The sequence below is a fragment of the Lepisma saccharinum genome, chromosome 30 (assembly GCF_977018435.1).
Source record: "Lepisma saccharinum chromosome 30, izLepSacc3.1, whole genome shotgun sequence".
In the NCBI taxonomy this organism is placed as follows: Eukaryota; Metazoa; Arthropoda; class Insecta; order Zygentoma; family Lepismatidae; genus Lepisma; species Lepisma saccharinum.
Window position 1 is genome coordinate 19,012,191 of NC_139258.1, and position 21,741 is coordinate 19,033,931.

The 21,741-nt window shown below is 37.2% G+C and overlaps 1 protein-coding gene across 5 annotated transcripts in view; it reads left to right on the forward strand.

Annotated features, from left to right (window-relative positions):
* LOC145981973 (uncharacterized) overlaps positions 1–21,741 on the forward strand; it is a 48,124-nt gene that overhangs the window by 22,903 nt on the left and 3,480 nt on the right. The window contains exons 4-7 of one of the 5 annotated variants that reach the window (XR_014441007.1): positions 3,613–6,496; positions 9,408–9,439; positions 17,282–17,332; positions 20,234–20,289. Coding sequence is in view for 2 of the 5 variants with exons in the window: in XM_083115486.1 (XP_082971612.1) it covers positions 3,613–6,496; positions 9,408–9,439; positions 20,234–20,259 (2,942 nt within the window). In the remaining 3 variants the exon portion in view is untranslated. Of the gene's footprint in view, positions 1–3,612; positions 6,497–9,407; positions 11,229–17,281; positions 17,333–20,233; positions 20,290–21,741 lie in introns of those variants that run through there. The other 4 variants (XR_014441008.1, XR_014441009.1, XM_083115486.1 and 1 more) reach the window with 4 other exon arrangements.

Below are 21,741 nucleotides of genomic sequence, written 5' to 3' on the forward strand. Positions count from 1 at the left end.
TTAATCATCTAAGGAAGTAGTATGTTTCTAGTTATGGACCAACTTTAAAAATACCTTTTTACCTTGTATATTTCACGTGTAGGCTGTTCGAGAATGTTTAACTTATCTACTGTTGCAATCTGCCGTTGTATCCCCATGGTACTCTGTTATCCAAGACATCACATTTTATTATGAATGCAACAAAATAGATTTTCCCAAATTTTACATTCCCCCCTTTTTAACCCTTTCCGACTGAACGGGCTTGAGAATACAGTGTGTTTCGCAGAGGATTTTTCTTTTTTATAGAAAATATGTTGTTAAGTGTATTTATGTTTAACATATTTTTTGGAATCTACAACATGTCCTCTTTCCACTGATATATTTTATGTATTTTTTTTCTGTAACAATTTTTTAAAAGTTAAGAAAATTATAACACTGTATGAAAGTTACGGAAAGCATATTTTGAATATGTGATATGCAATTAATTAATGAAGCGAAAGATTTCCTATTAGGATAAAAATCTTGACTACCTGCAAAATCTGAAACTGAATTCTCGTAGAAAATTGTCGCAAGATGTATGTAAATTATTCAATGCTATTTTCAAGAGTAGTGGGGCTATCCACAAGTAAACAAAAACATATCGAATGGCACAATCGATTGTGGAACTTTAGCACAGCAACTTACAGTTCACTGCCACTGCTAATTGAAGCGCGTACTTGTGGCCTTTCTTCTTTTTTGTGTACGAGATGAAATGGATCATGTAAAATCACTTAACGACAAGGATAACAAGAGATATCCGGACAGATAAGAGGGTTTTCCACATCCATCGGATAAGCAACTAGGAAGCAATACGGGATTATTCCAAGTTTGCTGACCATCGTTACGTTTGACGATATTTAATTGCAAGTAATTTTTCCCTAAACAGCACAAGCCTATAAAGCATATAAATATTTGGATGCCTTTTTTAAGTGAAAAAGTGCGAGATGTACGAACCCACAAAAAGCAGACAGATTTTTTTTTCTTGATTCTTCAGTGAGGGGGAGTTGGCAGGATGCGGTAATGCACACTTGCTTGTTTCGTTCCTGTTTGATCACAGAAGTACACCCCCCCCCCCCCAGTTATTTTTAGTCAAATTTCTACTATTTGTGTTAATCATGACAATGAAGATGAATAATAAACTGGAAAAATTAATAATGGGACAAGCACAATTATACACCATTGCATGACCAGTGTTCAAACCTAAGACCTCTTCTCTATCAATTTGATAGAGATTACCATATGCAAAACATGAAAATTAATAATTACCCTCAATTAGTTTTGTGTTTACACAAACATTTATTTTTTCTGATTACACAAAAAGTTATTTTTTTCTGGTTACACAAAAATTTAATACAGTTCACATGTTCAAGAACGTAACGTGTAACCTAACTGACTATGACTGAGCATCTTTTGAAATTGTTGCTCATATCACTAAGACAGAAAGACAAAATATAGATTTGAAAATATTCAAAATTATAGACACTGAAAACTTTTAATTATGCACATAATTTCCCCCTCAGTTAACCTTTTTCCACCCAAGGCCTTTTTCACAAGTAAGCCTCTATTGTCCGAGCCGATTTTGAGTAAAATGCAGAGTTTCAATGAAATGAGTGTAGATCGGAGGCTAATTGCCCTAGAGAGATGAGTGATATACCGTTGTACGCGGAATGAACCAGAGATTCAGACTATATGAAATTTTTGAAAATTCGGCATATATGTGGTGGAGGGTAGGGGGCTAACTCTCAAAATTCCAAAATTTTGGAAAAAAAAAATTGGTTCCCCCACCCTCCCCCCAAGAAAAAAGTACATGACAGTGTCGACATGCACATGGAAATGATCGCAGACATGTAAGGAACACAAAAATATTTGCATTATTATCATATGACCAATGTAACTTGAGTTGTACCCCCAAAAGGAATGGTCAGCACGCCACTGATTCAAGCTTCAAAATGCATCGGTACCTTGAAATGACTATAGTTCAGAAACTAAATGCCCTAGAGATATGAAAGATATACCGTTGTACGCAGAATGAATCACAGATTTAGACGATATATAATTTATGCACATTCGGCGTATATATGGAGGGGGAAAGGGGGAAATCCCCTGAAAATACTTTTTTTTAAAAAAGAATGGGGTTTCTCCCCCCCCCCCCCGCCCTCTGAAAAAAAGGATATGAAAAGTTCAAAATGCACATAGAAATTATCGCTGGCATGTAAGAAACAGAAAAATATTTGCATCATTGTCGTATGACCAATGTAACTTGAGTTGTACCCCCGAAAGGAATGGCCACTGATTCAAGCTTCAAAATGCAGCGGTACCTTGAAATGACTATAGCTCAGAAACTAAATGCCCTAGAGATATGAAAGATATACCGTTGTACGCAGAATGAATCACAGATTTAGACGATATATAATTTATGCACATTCGGCGTATATATGGAGGGGGAAAGGGGGAAATCCCCTGAAAATACTTTTTTTTTAAAAAAGAATGGGGTTTCTCCCCCCCCCCCCCGCCCTCCGAAAAAAAGGATATGAAAAGTTCAAAATGCACATAGAAATTATCGCTGGCATGTAAGAAACAGAAAAATATTTTCATCATTGTCGTATGACCAATGTAACTTGAGTTGTACCCCCGAAAGGAATGGCCACTGATTCAAGCTTCAAAATGCAGCGGTACCTTGAAATGACTATAGCTCAGAAACTAAATGCCCTAGAGATATGAAAGATATACCGTTGTACGCAGAATGAATCACAGATTCAGATGATATATAATTTATGCACATTCGGCGTACATATGGAGGGGGAAAGGGGGGAAATCCCCTCAAAAATACTTTTCTTAAAAAAAATGGTGTTTCCCCCCGCCCCCAATTTTCACACCTGACAGCTTGAATGCAAAAATGTTGGCACCCTAAATTTTGCCGTAAGGTATGAAGTGATCTGTGAAAGATTATTTAGCCCTGATTGTATTTAGATTCTACTGCTACACACCCACTCGTTTCTTTCCTGTATGACACAATCTTGACTCCCTTTAGTGTGCTACAACTATGGCATCCATAGGAAGGCTAGCCCCTATAAACAAAAGTGCAATGTAATTTGAGACGAGTACAAGTAAAATTCAGAAATGAAGAAAACTTGACATTTATCGGTTGGAATTTGAAAGAGGTTGTTACAAGAGTTCGCTTATGGGAATTTCCATTACCTTCTTTCTTTTTAAATAATAATTACATAATGTGTTTTTTAATGTTTGTGTGTTTTCTGTATCATTAAATCAGAATAATAAACTTGTCATTATATTTTTTTTTCACTGTTGGTAGCCGAATTTTTTAAAAATCTGTTCTAATTATTCATGCTCACAAGCGAGACCCGTTGTTCATAGACCTGTTGCTCATGACAATAGAATTTTATAGTGAGCAACGGGCTATGCTAGTTGCACATTTAATTGGACAGTATATACCATCTCTCTTTCGGAATGGTTTAAATTTGTTTGATCTTGATCCCCTTATAAACTAAATCAAAGTTCCCTGTACTTGATTTCAAATATGTGCTTTATCCTCTACTAATGCTTGTAATTAAATGTTGCTTTTTTTAATTTCAGAAGCTTCTAGAGTTAGCCAGCAGTCAAGCAGTGGTTATTCAAGCTTCCTGACATCACCGCCCCAGGCACCTAACCAGAGTCCAAATCATTCCGTAGATAGCATGGTAGATAAGGAAGTAGAACAATTTATGACACCCCGCACCACTAGAAGTGCATTCTCTTTGTTTCAAACTGCAAATGCTCCTTTAACAAAAACCAAAGAAACCTCAAATGATTTTATGTTGGAAAAGCTGGATTTATTAGGCACTGAACGTAATAAAACTGATGATGCAGCGGACATTGTTTTACGGGAACTTCTGGACAGTAGTGACAAGAATATAGATGATGCTGCATGTGATATTAGTGACTTTCTTCTAGATGGGCTGTTCGATGGGAATTCTGTAGATGATGCGGCGTCAGCGCAAGGCAGTGCCAGTAAGCATGCAGAAACGATTCACGAGTCTAGCAGAGTGCCTAAGATGAATAGTTGCACTGGATCATGCGAACAGCTCTCAGCTCCACAGTGCGAGAATGTGCTAATCCCAAGTCCAGCGTCTGCGTTTAGTGCATACAGAGCCAGCTTATCGATTTCTAGTCCAAATAAACATTATGCTCCTGAGTGCAAGGATGATGAACGAAGTCCGAAAGTTGCATCCGATACCAGTGTCGCTATGTGTAACAGTGCAATAGACGACGATGACGTGACGGAACAAAATGGTTGTGAGAAATGCAGTTGTGTACAACAGAAGGAATTGAATAATTGTGACAAATGTATAGAAAATGCTGTTCCGAAGGGTTGTGAGTTAAAGACAGGAGAGGACAAAGCCGATAATGTGGATTTGTTGAGTGACGGTGACGAGTCGGGAATTGAAGAAGCAGAGATGGAAGTTTTTACGCTTGACAGTGATGAAGAGGAGGAAATAGTTACTCTCCGTGGAGAAAATGAATCCATGCCCGCTAGCTTAAAACCTGGAAGTAAGACCATTTGTCCGAAAGAGAAGGATGAGTTATCTCAATCTAAGGGTGGTGGTCAAACACAATCCAATCCAAGGAGTGACATTGACTGTGGTCAAGCACAGTCTGAAGTGATGGACATCAGTGATACAGAGGAGGAGAGTAATGAGTCTGTGATACAATCCTCAGCACAAGCTGATGGAACGCAATTTCCAAGTCAGACATTCCAAACTTCAGAAAATTTATGTGGTAATCTTGGTAACGGTCCTGTTGAAGTGGATATTCAGCATCAGGAAGTGCCTGTAGAGGAAGTGAGTGCTACTTTGGATGAAGATGAGCGCCGGATGTGTGTACCTGATTTTATTCTCCCAAACAGTACTTCTCAACTAAACGTGGACGATGCTTCACTCCATATTTCAAATGGAGTAAATCCCGTGAACAGGCATGATGGCACAACCAATTGCTCGACGAGCGAAGACAATGACATCGCGAAAACACCTACAACTTTAATCAGTAGTGTAGCTCAGTATTCAAAAAAACCTCATCCGGAAGCAGAAAGTAATATTGTGCCAACACCCACCTTACCAAGTAGCAGTACTCAATTTCACAAACTTGCATCAGTACTACCAGATGACATTGGTAATACTTCACTAAACTCTGAAAACAACATTAACATTCCTTGTTTTAACTTTACACCTTTACAAAAAAACATTGAGGCCATTATTCCTCCCACAATTTCTGCAACTACAGATGGTACAAATATTGTTATCCGGCACCCTACACCCGACCTACCGTCATTGGGTGAAAATACGTTACAGGTCGGTAGTCGCAAACTAATTATGGTTAAAGTGAACAACACTACACCACGCCAAGTTGAGACGAGTCAACCAGGTTGTAGTAACGAAAACAGTAACAGTGGAAATGTGGTTCACAAGCCAACCAAACGTCAAGTTTATCAGCATGTTCCTAATCCCAAGAAAGTTAAAACAACGCAGTCAGTTTCTGATAATGGGACTGTACTGCACAAACCGATCGAACCCAGATTTTTTGCATTGAATCGGAATGTTTCTGAACCTGTGCAGTTAGGTAACCCACAGCCTGCTTCTTTTAATGTGTCTTTCAATGGTTACAAGCATTCTTTCAGATTCTCCTCCGATGGAGAAATGTTAAAATTTATGACGCAGTTTAAAGAGCAAGAGGAGTTAGCGTTAGCGTATCTTCAGTCATTAGATATTCACAGCTACAATGCAAAATCGCAAGATCCTCAGCAGTTTGCTGAAAGAACTGTTCCTGTAGTACCTGATTCGGCATTGCTTTGCAGTGCTGGTACAAGTACAAACAAAGATGACAATGTGGTGGTCGATGGTGAGTTTGCAGATACCATTGTGGTAAATTCTTCGGAAGAAAGGGAACTGGATACAAGCTCTCTGGCAATAGATCGGACAAAGACGTATGCTGTGTCTGCTCAATGTAATAATGCGGAAGTGTTACAATCTTCTTGTGCTTCATCGCAAAGCAGTTACGAAGCACATACCTCTGACTTCATTACAGATTCTAGTCATAAATCATCATCATCTTCAAGGTTTAAATGTTCTCGTCGTCGTAAAAGTGTAATGAGTGACGAGTGTGCCCGATTATGTGCGCAGGAACCAGTATGCAAGATTGTTGTGATACCCCATTATAGCCAGGATGCAGTATTAAGCAGCAGGAAAGAGTGCGAGGGAAGTTTTCAAACCGAAGGTGCAGCGTGTGTCACCAGTGCTATGCCTAGCCATTCCAGCGAAATGGATAGTTTCGAAAACAACACATACCCTGGTGTATCCATCAGAATGGGATCTACTTCTGACTCGCCACGTTGTAAAAGTCGTCTTCCCTTCAAGCGTTCTTTGAAAAAGATGCTGGAGTATGTTTCAGAAGAGTTTGGTGCCACCAGGACTAAACGGAAGATTCCGTAAGTGGTCATGTAATTCAGTTCAATGTTTTATAGTGTCTCATTTGCTTGTTGGTGAGGGTTATATCATTTGCTGCTGGGTTTTGTGTAATAATTAATATGAAATGCTCACCATTTTACTTCTACTATATGCAGGGCTCGAAAAATCCCGATTGCCTGATAGCCATGGCAACTGGCGACTGTGATATTTTGCTGTAATATTGCCGTATTTGAATTAGACATTAATTTTTTTACCCTGGCACCTGGCTCTGAATAAGATTTTTCGAGCACTGTATACATGTGCTCACGTGGGGTGTGCAGGAAACCTGGAATTTTGAGAATTCCCTCCCGATCCCAATTTTAGGGGTACCGAAGAGTTGGGAAAAAATTGAACGGCTCTGTATTAAATGTGTTTAATTCTCTCTTCTCTGCACTATTTCTGTCTTCGAAATGGCAGTTTTTATTCCAAATCTGTAAAAATAATTACATAAGGAAGAAATAGTGTGTAGAAATGAAGATTTTTAAAGTGTGGAAATCCTGAATATTTTTCTAAATTTTCCCATCCTGAAAACAAAATCCATCCTGCACATCCCTATTTTTCACAAGTGATAAGACAGATGACTAATATAATCTATACTGGCACTGTAATTATAAACTGTGGTACACTCCTGTTTGGCATACTTTATTGGGTTAAACAGTTGAAGAAAGTGCCACTTTTTCTGAACAGGAGTGTACAAACCACTTTTGAGTGCCAAAAATACTAAACCACTGGTAATTTTACATCAGAGGCAACCTGAAGGTGGGGTAGATGCCACAGAACCAAATTATTATAAATTTGGAAATCATTAGTACACTGAAAAAGAAACCTGTCAAGCAAGCAATAGAAATGGAAATGTAAAGCGCCCACTGAAATGCCGGAAAGCTGCCACCCCGAACCTCCATGTGCATAACCACGCTGCCGATTGGGATATTTTTCATGTTCGGCTACAAGAAGTCCGAGCATGACACTAGCTGGAGCTAAATGAAGAGGCTCGGAATTACACGAGGTGGCATTTGGGTACACGGCCAGCAGAAAATTTCTACCCTAAATATCTGTTGACATCTGGCACGGAAATTCAGCACGCTTCGCTGTAGTGGGCTTCGCACCATTAGATTTCAATAGAAGCAGACAACAGAAGTTATGTTGCCACATTTCCCCCGTCTCAGTGGGTGATATGCTTTAGGATTGTCTGGCAACAATGTTAATAAGTCTCCTTCAGCTGCCTGCCATTTTTGGTGTTCTTAACTGACTTGTAGCTTAACAGTTTCTTATCTTAATTATATAATCATAAAACAACTCTAGCCAGCCTCAGTGGCAGAGTGGTTAGTACAGCATTCTATGACAACAGGGGTTCAGGGTGTGAATCCTGGCATGGGCGTTCTTTGTGAGTGTCCCTTCATCATATCGCCATTCATTCCGATCTTCACGATTAGGTAAAAGTGGCAGAAAGCCGAAGAAAGATTAACTAAGTCATTAAAACAACTCTACAATATGTTTTTCATATTTGGATACTAACGGGTGGCGCACGAAAAACCGAACCCTGCCATGAGCAGATACAAACAAGAAATAAAATAAATAAAACAAATAAGAAATGCAAAGGTCTGCACTCTCATCTTTCTTTCCTTCTCTGCGAGAAAGTAGGAGGGAAAGAGAGAGAGAGGAAGAAGAAGGAAGGAAAGAAAGAGAGAAAAAAGGAACGAAGCTTCTTTCCTTCTTTTTCTTTCTAGAGAGAGAGAAGAGGGAGTTCTTTGTTTCCTTTTTCTTTCTTTCAGAGAGAGGAGAGAGAAAAAGAAAGAAAGAAAGAAAGAAGACAGAGATGAGAGAGAGGGAAAAGAGGAGAGAAAATTCACCCCTAGGGGTGGGGGTGGGAAGGAGAGTGCAGACCTTTGCATTTCTTATTTATTTTATTTCTTGTTTGTATCTGCTTGTGGAAGGGTTTGGTTTTTCGTGCGCCACCCTGTACTTGCCTCGGTGCAGTCGGTGCTACAGAAATTACTTAATTGGTGAGTGTTTCATATGCTTGTCTTGCCTATTTATTACCCATTACAGTTGTTATTTAAACTTTCGTTCATTACGCACACACTCCTCTTATTGAAAAGGAAATTATTCTAGTTTTTACAAGAATTTTGAAAAAAATACATATTCAGCAGTACCACTTCATAGCTTTCAATTTGCAATAAAGAAACGTAACCCACATAAAATAATACTGTATTTCTTTTTTTATTTAGAGCAGTGTGTGCTTTAGAAATAAGAGTTATTACTATTACTAAGGTTCAATGCACCCCTCATTTTTTTTGTTGGTGGAAAGAAAACCTGTGACACAATAATGAAACATTATCTTGATAAAAATATTAATTTTGGGTTCAGTACAAAAAATGGTGTAGGGATGTATGTCATATGTAGTTTAATAAAATCTCAGTTTCTTTTTTAAAATACTAATATATAAATAGGCTGTAATTAGTATTGGCCCAGTTTTTACTATTTTGGTTATTTAAGTTGGTAATTTTGAGGCTTTGACTAGTATCTCTCATTCAGTTGTACAAAAGTTATTGCATAGTAATCCTTTGCTGGGGTCTGTGAAATGTAAATTTTCAGTATAGTATAGATATTCACAAGTTTGTGTTAATGAACATGAATAATGCATTCCTTAAAACTAACAATTCCACAAATTAAGATATGAAACTTTTGACTAAGTTGTTCCCTTAATATTGATGAGAAAATAACATTTTAATTGAAGTGGAAATATATATCTTTGAGGGCAAAGTAGTAACGTGTGTGTCCTGTTTTCATTCTCTGATAGAGAGATAAGTGCCAAACATTTCAGGTTTGTAAACAATGTATGTTGTTGCTGCATCCTTCCAAGTAGTTATAAATGGTTTATTTTGTTTGCAGCAAACCTCGACAAAAATCGAAACATCACCAGGGTGAGTAACATCATGCACTGTACCCTCCACTTATCTATATACTGTGTGCAGGAATTTTTTTCTCCAAACAATTGTACTGTTCTGAAAGTGTGTTTAATTTCTTCTGGAGCTTTCAGAAGAATCTTTGTTTTAAAGTTTTATTTCTGCAACAACATAATCTGGACACGATCAATCGAATTTTGGCCTGACTTTCTTTCAGGTCCATCTTAATATTATCATCTATCTTCTTCATGGCCTTCCCAGAGGTCTCTTGCCACGAGGTTCCCCAACAAGGAGCTTGTAAACTTGAATTTTTGGGAGCGAATGAAGAATATAGAGAATGTCTCCAATTTCGTTAATATTTGGTATACTAACTAAATTTGGCCTTCTAATCACGAATCTGTTGTTAAAATGTGGAGGTCACATGTGGAAATAGGGAAAAAAGCCGATACAAGTGTTTTTTTTCTACATCTGTATCACATTGTTTTAGGAACAAAATTTTAACAGCTTGCTTAACTTAACCTAACCTTACCGGAAATGGTTTGTGGGGCTATCCGTGAATGGTTTGTGGAGCACTAGCTTCCTCACTGCACAAGATGCCATTTTTGTAGAAGAACGCTCGAACACCATTGCCAAACTTACCTCTAATTGAAGTCCGCATTCCACATGCTCTTCTTCCTCGTAACAAAGGAACAGTGTGGCAATGCTGTAGACAGCGCAATGAATGCCAAACGTCACTTGTTCATATCATCAAACATGGTTCCTATGTTTCTGTATGGAGAATGATCGCGGTAATGAAGAACGTAATTTTGCAACATATATAGATGTAAGTGTACGTGACCCCCAAATCTTAACTCCAGATACGTTACCAGGACTGCATATTTAGTGAGTATAAGAAGTAGGAAAGAAATTGGAGACATTCTCTGTATTCTTCATTCTTACCAATTTTTGAAATAACATCTCTGTTCCGTTAGGCTAATTAGGGCTATACCCACAGTTTAGAATGGAATCCAAATCCGCACAGGGAATTGAATCGCACCCAGGGTCCTTTCATTATAAAGCTACACATTATTCATTATACCATGAAAGGTGGCTTTTCATTTGAACTGCATGGCTTTTTGGCTATATATTTGTAACATCCTCTCGGGTGATAAATATATAATTTATTGCCAGTATATAAACAGTAGCAAATGGACTAGATCTTTCTGAATTTTTTAGGAGAAATTATAACAATTCTAATATTTTCAGATCTTATATCTCTGCCTGGTTCTTCAAAACATGCATTTTCCATAAGTCATTCTCATGTAGGCCTAAAAGCAAAGCATGTCTTAACTTCCGATGTAACTTACATCAATTTTTTGTCCCATATTTTACATCAGTTTGGCATCACCTTAATCTTGAACAGTTCGACAACTTGTTTTCTGTTGTACAAAGTCTCTGCAAATAAGCCTTTCACTTCGCTAATTAGTAGTGTTGTTGTGTGTATACATTTTTATTACTCTGAGGTCATTTTCGCACAATCGTGCCATTGCCGCCTGAAAATGAACCAGTCATTTATAAGCTTTTCCACCCTGGTGGCGTAGGTCTACATTTGATTGGATTGTCTTCAAGGGATACACTGCACACGTCACCTTGGTCTGGAAGTGACCTAAATACCATTTCACGTGCAACATTCACAGTATACTCGCATTATATTTGTAGCTGCTCTGTACCTAGAATACGATAAGGTGGAGGGTAAGTGCACGTACCACAGGACATCAGATGCAGTACTTGGGGAATGATGATTAGAAGTAGAAGCAGGAGCACCAGTGTAATTTCAAAAACTTTTTTTTTTTCACAATTATTAAAAAGTATCAGAATATTAAGCTGAAAGCCCCAAGTATCTGCATTCGTAATTTGTCTTATGTATTGTTTAATTTATGTATTTTCAAATACTTTTTCAGGAATCGAAACCTCTTGATGCAATAATGAGAAGGTTTAGAATTAAGTCAATAAGTATTATGGGCACGAACAGATCACTACATAAAGGTCTTGAACAGAAAGTTGTTGAAGCGATACTTAGATTAATAACTATTAGTGTTAAGAACAATACTACTTAAAGTTTTGGTTGTCTCTATATGAACACCACAAAGAGTTAGTAATTTAATATAAGTTACTTAGAGTAATGGGTTGGACTAGGAACTACCTTAAATTTGCTGTTAGTGTTATGCCAAACTCTATGACAGAGTGCATTAAGTAGTCACCTTCCAATCCGACCACCAAAGTTAATGGGTTTAAGTCCTGGCCTGAGTATGTGTGTTCTTTTCAATTTCATCCTCATCATTGCGATTAGCCAGAAGTGGCAGAAAAAAACAGCACTAAATAATACACAAACTGTTTGTAGTAATTCCATGACAGAGTAGCGAGAAACATTTATAAGATTCTTTAATTCATATTGGATTTGGTGTGTATTACTCACAATATTAAATATTAAAATATTTCTATTAAGAACACAATAAAAATATCATATGAAAACTATTTTACTTACGTATTTGTGAGTCTACTTCTTGAGTTAGCTACGTTTCAGGGAAGCGACTGCTTTAAGCATGTCTGGATAAATCTATTTAAAAAATGGGAAAAATGCCAAAAGAGGGAAGAAATAGGATTTCAGGTTACCCCGGAAGTGATTTGTGCCGTACAGGAAGTGCGTAAATTTGACCTGGAAATAACATAGTTATAACTAGGGAATGAAACTTTATGCTAAAAAAAAAAACCTCAGAAATATATTTTTTTTTGTCATAAATGTTGAAAATATGTGATAAAAACAGGAAAAATATGTGACAAAAATAAAAAAAGAAGCATTTGTTAACAAAAACAAAATATTACATGCATTTTAAACAGCTGAAATCTTTTTTAAATGCTTACCCTTAGTGAGCTATTTTTTTTTTGGGGGGGGGGAATAGCAGTGGATTACCATAGTTCTTTTTTCTAAATTCTCCATTGTAAATCTGTGACGATTATCTCTAAAAAGTATCTTATATGGTGAGAAAGATCGCTCCACGCCACAAGAAACAATTGTTGCATACTTGAAGCATGAAATGTCACTAACGCTGAAGTTTTCCAAAGCTTCCTCTTCCTCTACTTCACCTTCCAAAACACGTGCAATTTGGCACAAAGTTTGATTTTTCCCAAAAAATTCTGTACGTTTGGATATTAGCATTTGTGCATTAGATCCAGTGGGGGCTAATATTATCCCCCAATACGATTGTAGGCAAGGCGCCAGAAGTCTGCCAGCGAGCGTGTTCAAAGATAAAACAAACCTAACACTCTCGATATGAAGGAGGTGCGGAGAATAAACATTTTTCCTTCGAGGATTTCGAGATAGCTAAAGTCAATGAGCGATTTTATGCATTTAAAATGAAAATTTGCAAAATATTTATTTACATACGGAAAACTGGAAAATATGTGTTTTTATGTAAAATAAAATTTGCTGTGTTGACATATAAGGCTGTGATCAGAATTATGGCAAAAATGAGGGTCTCTATCTTATCGCAGAAAAAAAACATTTATTTACCTAAAGTTCCGTTCCCTGGTTGTAACCGAGGTGGAGACATGCTGTAGGGATATAACCTGTGCTTCCTGCATTCCATGCAGAACATCTGCTGATTAACACGCAGATGGGAGTGAGCACAGTTTTTGGATTTTTAACTTGTTTTTACTGCTTTTAATGAATTTTAAGGGAATTTATAGTGAATATGACAAGTTTGAAGGAAATGCAGGGTGAAAGAGACATAGCTTTTTCTAATATTTTTTCCCCAATCCTACCCATCCAACCTTTCCTTATATGATATAATGGCAGTATTGCATGCCTGAAGAAGGGGGCAGTCGCTTCCCCTAAACGTAGCTAACTCAAGGAGTAGACTCACAAATATGTAAATAAAATAGGTTTTATATGATATTTTTATTGTTCTTAATAGAAATATTTGACGAGAAACTTTCCTTTTCTGAGCACATCTCTACAGTCACAAGGGGTTCAATGCGTATGCTGGGTCTTCTCTATCGTTTCACGGAAATAAACAACTTGAATGCCCTCTGCACCTTTTACAAATCTTTTGTGTCACCTAAAATTGAATACTGTTCTCCGATCTGGTCTATGGCATGCCCCTCAAATTCAGATAGACTAAATTCCGTCCTAAATTTCTTCCTGGCCATTGTTCGACACCGAATTCCGTCCACAAAACACTTGCAAAAGTCCATCCTCCTGCAAATGTTAAATATCCAAACTCCTCAAGAGAGACATAGACTGGCTGACCATATATTTCTACACAAAATAGTGAATGGCAACATCAGAAGTGGCCGTCTTCTTCAGGAAATTCACTTTCGTGTGCCTGCCCGCTCAACAAGAAGCACTCTACTTTTTGCTTCTCAGAAGCCGAGATTGTGCCTCATCCAGCGCTCTCTGTTTCATAGACTGCCCAGTGATTACAATAATCTAGGAAGCGAAATAGACATTTTTGAAAATCTGGACAAATTTAGAAGAAAGTTAGCTAAAAGTATGTAAGCCTCTTAACCACATGTAATTTTTCTGTTATTTTTTTGTTGTATTATGTTGTTATTTTTTTTGTCCTTATATTCTATAAAATCGTTCCAATGTAAAATGGCTAACGCTGTATTTGGAATCTTCTATTAAATAAATAAATAAATAAATAATATTTATAAAATTCATTTATGTGATTTGGGTAATTCCTTTTCAAGTGAAGAAATGGCCTAACATATGTTCCTCTTCTAGTTAGGACATTAGTTATAGCATGAAGTAGCATAGGAATATTAAAAGTACAAGGAATAGTAAAGACAAAGTTTCTCTAGTCTGCAGAGAGTTTTATTCTGGGGGAAGAGCAGAAAGAGGCATCATTACACTATTTTTTCACGTAGCGATATTCAGGCACATGTACCGCTTCACAAGTTTCAAGAAACCCCGTTTGTAAAACAGCATGCCCTGTTTACGGATGAAGAGACTTTGGTTCAATGTTGAGCAAAATCAAAATTTTCATACCAGAAGTCCCACCTGTTTATAGCGAACAACAACTCGTCCTTTGTCCATGATCTGGCACCCTCTGCAGATTCACGATCACAGAAATCAATTATTTTGTTTACAATATCATGTGCTTTACTATGCGTTATCATCTTCATCCTTACACCAAGAAAACCACAAAAAAAAACTACAGCACAAATTAACTCCCACACTCTTCCACAAGGACACACTGACTACAGCAGAATATATCCTGCTACCTCTAAAGTGGGCAAATGGACCAGTTTTCCCCTGTCCCCCTGCCTCCCGTCATTTGGGGATCTTCTCGTAGGCTGACTGCTGTACACATTGTGAGCATTATCCAGATATTGTTTCCTGCAGCAGACACCTTTTACAAAGATGACAGTCTCCCAATCTGTACCGCTCGAGTTGTCCAGTTGTTGTCTGATGAAGTTTTGCACCTTCCCTGGCTGCCACAGTTGTTGGTCCTTGGTAACATAGATCCCCTGTGTTCAGTTTTGGGGAACAGGTTTCAGATGCCTCCAGCATCCTTGAAGGAACTGAACTAGGTTTTTTTTCCATGAAGAATGATATCCATACAAGGTCTAATCAGGCCATCTTGGATACCCAGGGCATATTGTCATATGCAGCATTAGATGACGATGTCTTTACCTTGTGTTTCTTTGTTATCCAACCCCTGTACATCTCAAATAACAAAAAAACACAGAAATGTCAATCACAATTAGTAATTAGTAGGGGCATGCATATTTCGTATTTGATGAAAAAACGAAATTTGAAAAAACACATTGTAGTGTTAATTTTTCATGTTTTTGAAAGGTGTGAGATGCATTTAGTGACCATGTTTTGTCACGAAATAATGCGAAATGAACTGCAAAAAGTGAAATTAACTCTTAAACACGAAATTTAGGGTTTATTCACCAACGCGGCACCTTCTGAGGTTTGAATTATCCTGAGAGTTATGCAATTCCCGGAAAATTGATTAATTCTGCTGTTAATATTGGAGAAACAAAAATTGACTCCTTTACACAGAAATAAACTTAATACTCGGATAACTACATCAATGTTAATTCTGTGGAATAAGTGTAGTTTTTAAATCAAATTTAGGATTATATTCACAATTTTAAAACCAAAATGTCTTTTTATATACCACTTTTGATCCAATTTTTCACGGCTATAACACCGATATTTTATTTTATTTACCGCTTTTGAACCCGAAATTGACTCAGTTTTTATACCGAAATTTTGCTTTTTTATTTACCAAAAATATGTGCCTCTAGTAATTAGACATGGAATTACTACTCATTAGTTATCACTAAGTTTTATAATTTGAATATTTTGCCATAAGATTAGAAATTAGCTGCAGGACAGATGAATTGATATCATCCAATGTGGTGTCATGGATTTAGTGGTAAAAATAGTATAAGTAGCCTGTAATTTAGTTTTAATTTCTTCAATTTCATCTTTTTTTAAAATATAAAAGTGTAATTCATATACCGTAGCTTTGAAAAGAGAACTTTGTAAATATAGAGTTTATTTTTCTAAGGCAGTGCTTTTTAGTTACATATCATATACTAAGGTTGAACCGATACAGATGTATCTCTATTGGCTGATACTAGAGGTATCAGTATCAGAAAGTATCGGTTGGAATTAATGTACCGATACCAGTCGATTCCAGCATTTCCATCTTTTCAGGGGCTCTCCACCATGCGAGTCCTGGAAATTATTCGAAGTTTCTTTTATTTTGCACTAGTTTTGTACAAAAAAAACTGTGTCAATATAATATGTAATTTAATTTTCTGATGTATTCTTGAATATTTTAAAGCAAACATTTTCGCTAAATTAATGAATATATTTGCAGTGAAATACACATTAATCAATATTTTGCAAAACTTCTAATATTTAACTTTTTAAGCATCTGTATCGGTGGATCCAGCTGAGTTAATTTTAAAATGAAACTAGCTCAATCTTTTAGGAGAAACAAAATGGTTGATTAAGTTCTTAAAAAATAACGCCTAAAGTAGCCTTACACTTAGTAGGTATGCACTGTACAGTACATTTATATGTATAATAGGGTCATTCCATGCCAAATCAACAAAGTCCACAACCCGACCATCTCGGAATTTTCTGAAACTCTACTATTTGGTAGTCTTCATGAAGATATGAAATCCTGAAAAATTGTAGCTTCCTGTGTGACATAGTTATGGAGTTTTGGGGGCTTGAAAGTACAAAAAATTGTTGATTTTTAGTCTGCGCTCGAGACTTTCATGGATAATTGCTCTAACCCTAATTGACGTAGAGAGCTGGTTGTAATCTTGTTTGAAAGGACATGAAATAAGCTTTCCGAGGGTGTATCACATCACTATATTTAGAATAAAATCTTTTGAAGGTCATCCACTTTGACCTTTGGACCATGAACGTTTGAAGATGCATATCTGGGATTTCCTTGGAACTGAAATATATTGTTAACACAAGGTTACACTATAACGTAACCCAAAAACTCCATAACTACGCCACACAGGAAGCTACAATTTCTCAGGATTTCATATCTTCATGAAGACTACCAAATAGTAGAGTTTCAGAAAATTCCGAGTTTGTCGGGTCAGAAATGACAATTTTTTTGTTGATTTGGCATGGAATGGCCCAATACTGTTTATGCACATTTATTTAACACCTCACTTACCCTTTTTAACACAGTTTAATCTCAAGTGCTCAAACGTGAAACAACTGTAACGCTACTTTTGGTCCTCTCTGTATATTATAAACAATATTAAAGTACTTCATAGTATTCTGAGAGATAGTCTCTTATGGTATTAAACTTTCCTAATTTATTACAGAATATAATGAGAAGTTTAATGCTCTAGATTAATGCGGGATAAACATGAAAGGTAAGGGTGATTATAAGTTCTTGGAAACTTATATCAGTATTGAGTAGGTAAGAATAATAAGGGTATATGTATTTGATGTCTAGTGATCTGAGAATTTTTGAATCACTGTTGTGCAGTGTGTAAGGAGTCATGCAACCCATGGAATATATACTTTGCTATTGTGAGCTTTGTTGTAAACATTGAAGGTAAATCACAAGTGTCTCTTTCCATGTAACAGTAAATTCTCCATGATTGCCTGTTGGTTTCCTAGCCCAAACCACATCCATAAATATTTTGGGTTTGGAAACACTGACGATTTATAAGTTGCCAATCCTCGTGAGCTTCACTAAAGTGGCAGGAGGTAGAGAAAATTGTTCCCATAAACATTCTGCTGGCCTCCGTGGTGGAGTGGTTAGCACACCGTGCTAAGATGCCAGGAGCCCCAGGTTCGAATCTCAGCCTGGGCATGGATGTTTGCGAGTGTCCCTTCATCAATTTCATCATATCATCACTCATCCCCATTTGCAAATTAGACAAAAGTAGCACAAAAGGCAAAGTAAAATAAACCAAATCAATCAGCCATAACCATTGCAGAGGGAGAGGGGTGTTCAAAATTATCATTTTACCTTACAGCAGGATGTAAACTGTGCAGTGCCAGATCCACAAATTTTGGGCCCCTGTGCAAAATATTACCAAAGGTTCCTCTTACTAATATATGTAAGCATGAGAGGGGAAGAAAAGATATTTTCGGCTATACATTTAAGGGAAATTTCCAACTCTCTGCATTCAATTTACAGGAGAATTAGTCGTGACAAATGTTTATGGAGTGGATAGTATTAGACAAAATAATTAATTTACATTTTATAATGTACAGATCACAATAGACAATAAAAATTTACAGCATGTTTCTTAGTTCTAACCCTTACATATTTGTCACTGCTGCTGTAGAATTAAGCATCAATCAACTATTGCAAGGTATGGCATCACTTCCACCTGCAAAATGATGAATGTGCAAGATCTTGCGGTCGACTTGAAGTTTTGTCCATCTTGGTTGCTAATGATATATGCAGGAGAAATATGGGAGCCAGGAGGATCCAAAAAAATTAGCTCTAATATGGGTGATCCTGGGAAATATGGAAGAGTTGGTCATTCTAGAGTATAATAAGATTACACCAGTAGAAATCTCAGCAGAATTGTACTTTACTTCTCATACAGAAGCTTTGCAAAATTGTATTCATATGAGACCTTTGATAAGTCACTTTTGAGATCTGATTGAAGAGAGAACAATTCAGCAGGGAATAATGGACAAATACTATGTTTCATAATATTTCTGTAAATGCTCTTCTGCTGGTATCAGTTCGTCAATTTTTGTTTTGGTATGCAGTGCTGGTTAGGTAAGCACTTTGGTTTGGATAGCTCCCAAAGTAAACAATAATTTCATTCCATACACTAGTTTTTTTTCTCTATCTATGCTTGATTTTTATTTTTTTACGAACCATATATTACTTACGTGAAATTTAGAAAGACACTGTACCCTCAGTGGATGAAGACAGTGGATCTTCGACATTAATAGGATTTAACCATTAAATTGTGCAACGTGGAAGTGCGAAATTTGGAAATTTCACGTAAGTAATTCTAAACTGCGTTTACCGCATCCATCATGAACCCTATATTAACTGCATCGCAAGGGTCACCTAAAAGATTGATCGTCACTGGTTCCCATTGGTCTGCAGGGTTTTGCGGGTTATAGGTGTGGCACAAAATGTGGTTTATGCATGAAAATTGTTGGGGCAGGTCATCTAAATTTGGAAAAGACCATATAGTTGAGTGGATGCCATGCATAGTTCCTTTAGTATAAGTGGATGGTTGAAATATGTAGCATTTTTTACATACAGTCAGTCAATGGTGTATTCTTCCATAAAACCCAACTATTTTTCAAATCTAGAAATTGCCGAAAAATTGGAAGTCATTTCAATTATAACTAATTAATATGTAATAAATATATATAATAAATAGGAATTGTTGTGGTAAATCAGGTTAAATTATGCCAATGCACACAGTCAACTCTATTTACCCAATATTATCATTGAACTAACTGAATATGCTTTTAAGATATTGTAATATCTATCCCATGTATGTCTGTTACACGGATATTGTATACATGAAGCACTAATAATTATTCAATGACCACCTTTGCACCGCACACGTGCTCAAAGTCTCTGTGGCCACTAATCAGTTGTGAGAAGAAATTTACTACCACCTTCAAAAGAGTGCTTCAGACTGGCAATACTGGCATGTCTCTTCAAGCAAGCCACGTTTTGAAACTCTACTTCTGACCCTGAAAGAGACAGTATATTTCCATTTGTATATAAGGTTTAGCATAGTGCGGGGGCAAAGCTGCCCGCTGCCACTCTTAAGCGTGTACTTTTTCTATGCTTGACTCAACTTCGCCCAAATACTTTAAGAACCTTAGAACAGTCCTGACATCCTCCCATAGTCGGGAAACTTGTTGCACCAAGTTAATATAAGATAATTTGTTTTGAAGTACTGTACTAACAATAATAATTTTTCATGTACAATTTTTTGATTTACCAAAACCGAATGTTCACTACATCCAGGATTGTTTGTATGTTGCTCATTTTAAACAGTCTGGCATTGAAAGTCAGATGATCATGAAGGCCAGAATCATTTTATTTCACTTTGTAACATAGAATCCATGAGGGCTAGAGATGGCTGTACTATACAAGCAGAATTTTCTCATGGGTGGCATGACTTTTGAAACATACTGTACCAACTGAAAAACATACTAGTAGAATTAAGGTTGCATGTTTATAATAAGGAAATTGGAATTGCCAACTAGGATGCAATGTGATGTATGGACAAATTAAGTGACAGGTACATAATCATACATTGTTGTTCCAGGGTCGAGGACGAGGAGAAGATCGTGAAGAAAAGGACTCGTTCATCCTATAAATACAGTAAGTAGAAACTTTATTACTCTACATGTTCATTCTAATGGAAAAATCTTGCAGTTCCTGTTGATACCTAATGAACAATGTGCATTTGTGTAGTTGGTTATGACAAACATTTGAAATATGTCCGTGTCATTGTGGATATCCTGTGTTGTTGTGAAGCCTTGTGTATTTGTATGGGACCACTTTTTGCTTGCTCTTGCTCCTTGAAGTCTCCTCCACGCTCGAGTGTATATAGAGTCAAATATCATTTCAATATGACAATAATGGTAGCCTATATGTAAAAATCTGACCTGGAATGATGACTATGTTCACTTAACCTTTTGGTGCCTGATCGTCTCGATAGAGATGCTCTTAGGTGACCCTCAGGCCCGAGGGTCCACGGATCCGGAATTTTTGGTTCCGGATCCGCGGATCTGGCCATCCCTAGTGCTGACCATTCCTTTTGGGGGTACAACTCGCGTTACATTGTTCATACGATAATAATGCAAATATTTTTGTGTTCCTTACATGCCAGTGATAATTTCCATGTGCATGTCGACACTGTCATGTACTTTTTTCTTGGGGGATGGGGGGGATCTCAATTTTTTTTCTGAAATTTTGGAGTTTTGGGTGTTCTCCCCTCCCCCACCACATATACGTCGAATTTCCATAAATTTTATGTAGTCTGAATATCTAGTTCATTCCGCGTACAACGGTATATCATTCATCTCTGAAGGGCAATTAGCCTCCGATCTACACTCATTTAATTGAAACGCATCATTTTGCTCAAAATCGGCTAGGGGCACCAAGGGGGTTACCTGTGAAAATGGCCTTAGGCTCCAAATGGTTAAGTCTCAATTTCACTGCATCTTTAATTTCACAACCGCACTACTGGGCTTTGAGCGTATGCTGATTGTTTTGCCTGTTCAAGCATTATTCGCTCGAGCAAAAAAGCTGTCAATTCTGTACACTGTCTAGTGTCATCCGTGCAAACGATTAGGTGTTCGAGCAAGATGCAGTCGCTGCAGCACACTCTTGTATATGGCTGACTAGAAGATTTTTTCACCTGTACATCGTGCTTTTTCTGAAGTAGTTCATATTATTTTGTGTCAGTTATTTGTGTATTAGATCCCCACTTCTGTTTCCAAGCACTGCATAAGTTTTATTGCTCATCTTTTCATTCACTGATGCCCGTTTGCACCAACATTGCATAAACACCAGAGTTTGAAAATCCATGGGCCAGGGTAACACTCGAGTTAGGATCATTTTCCATTGCATCAATCTGAAAGGCATTCCACCCCACGCGAGTCATGAAACCCTGGCTTTAGGATAGCAGCTAGCCTCAAAGGAAGTGCCTAAACGTCATACAGATGGAAGCACATGATTGGTTACCTGTTTCGACAAGGCGTGTTTCAACTCGTAGCACCTCGTTCTGACCTCGCGGTGTGGCTGCATGACAGGAAAAGAGAGAGAGGT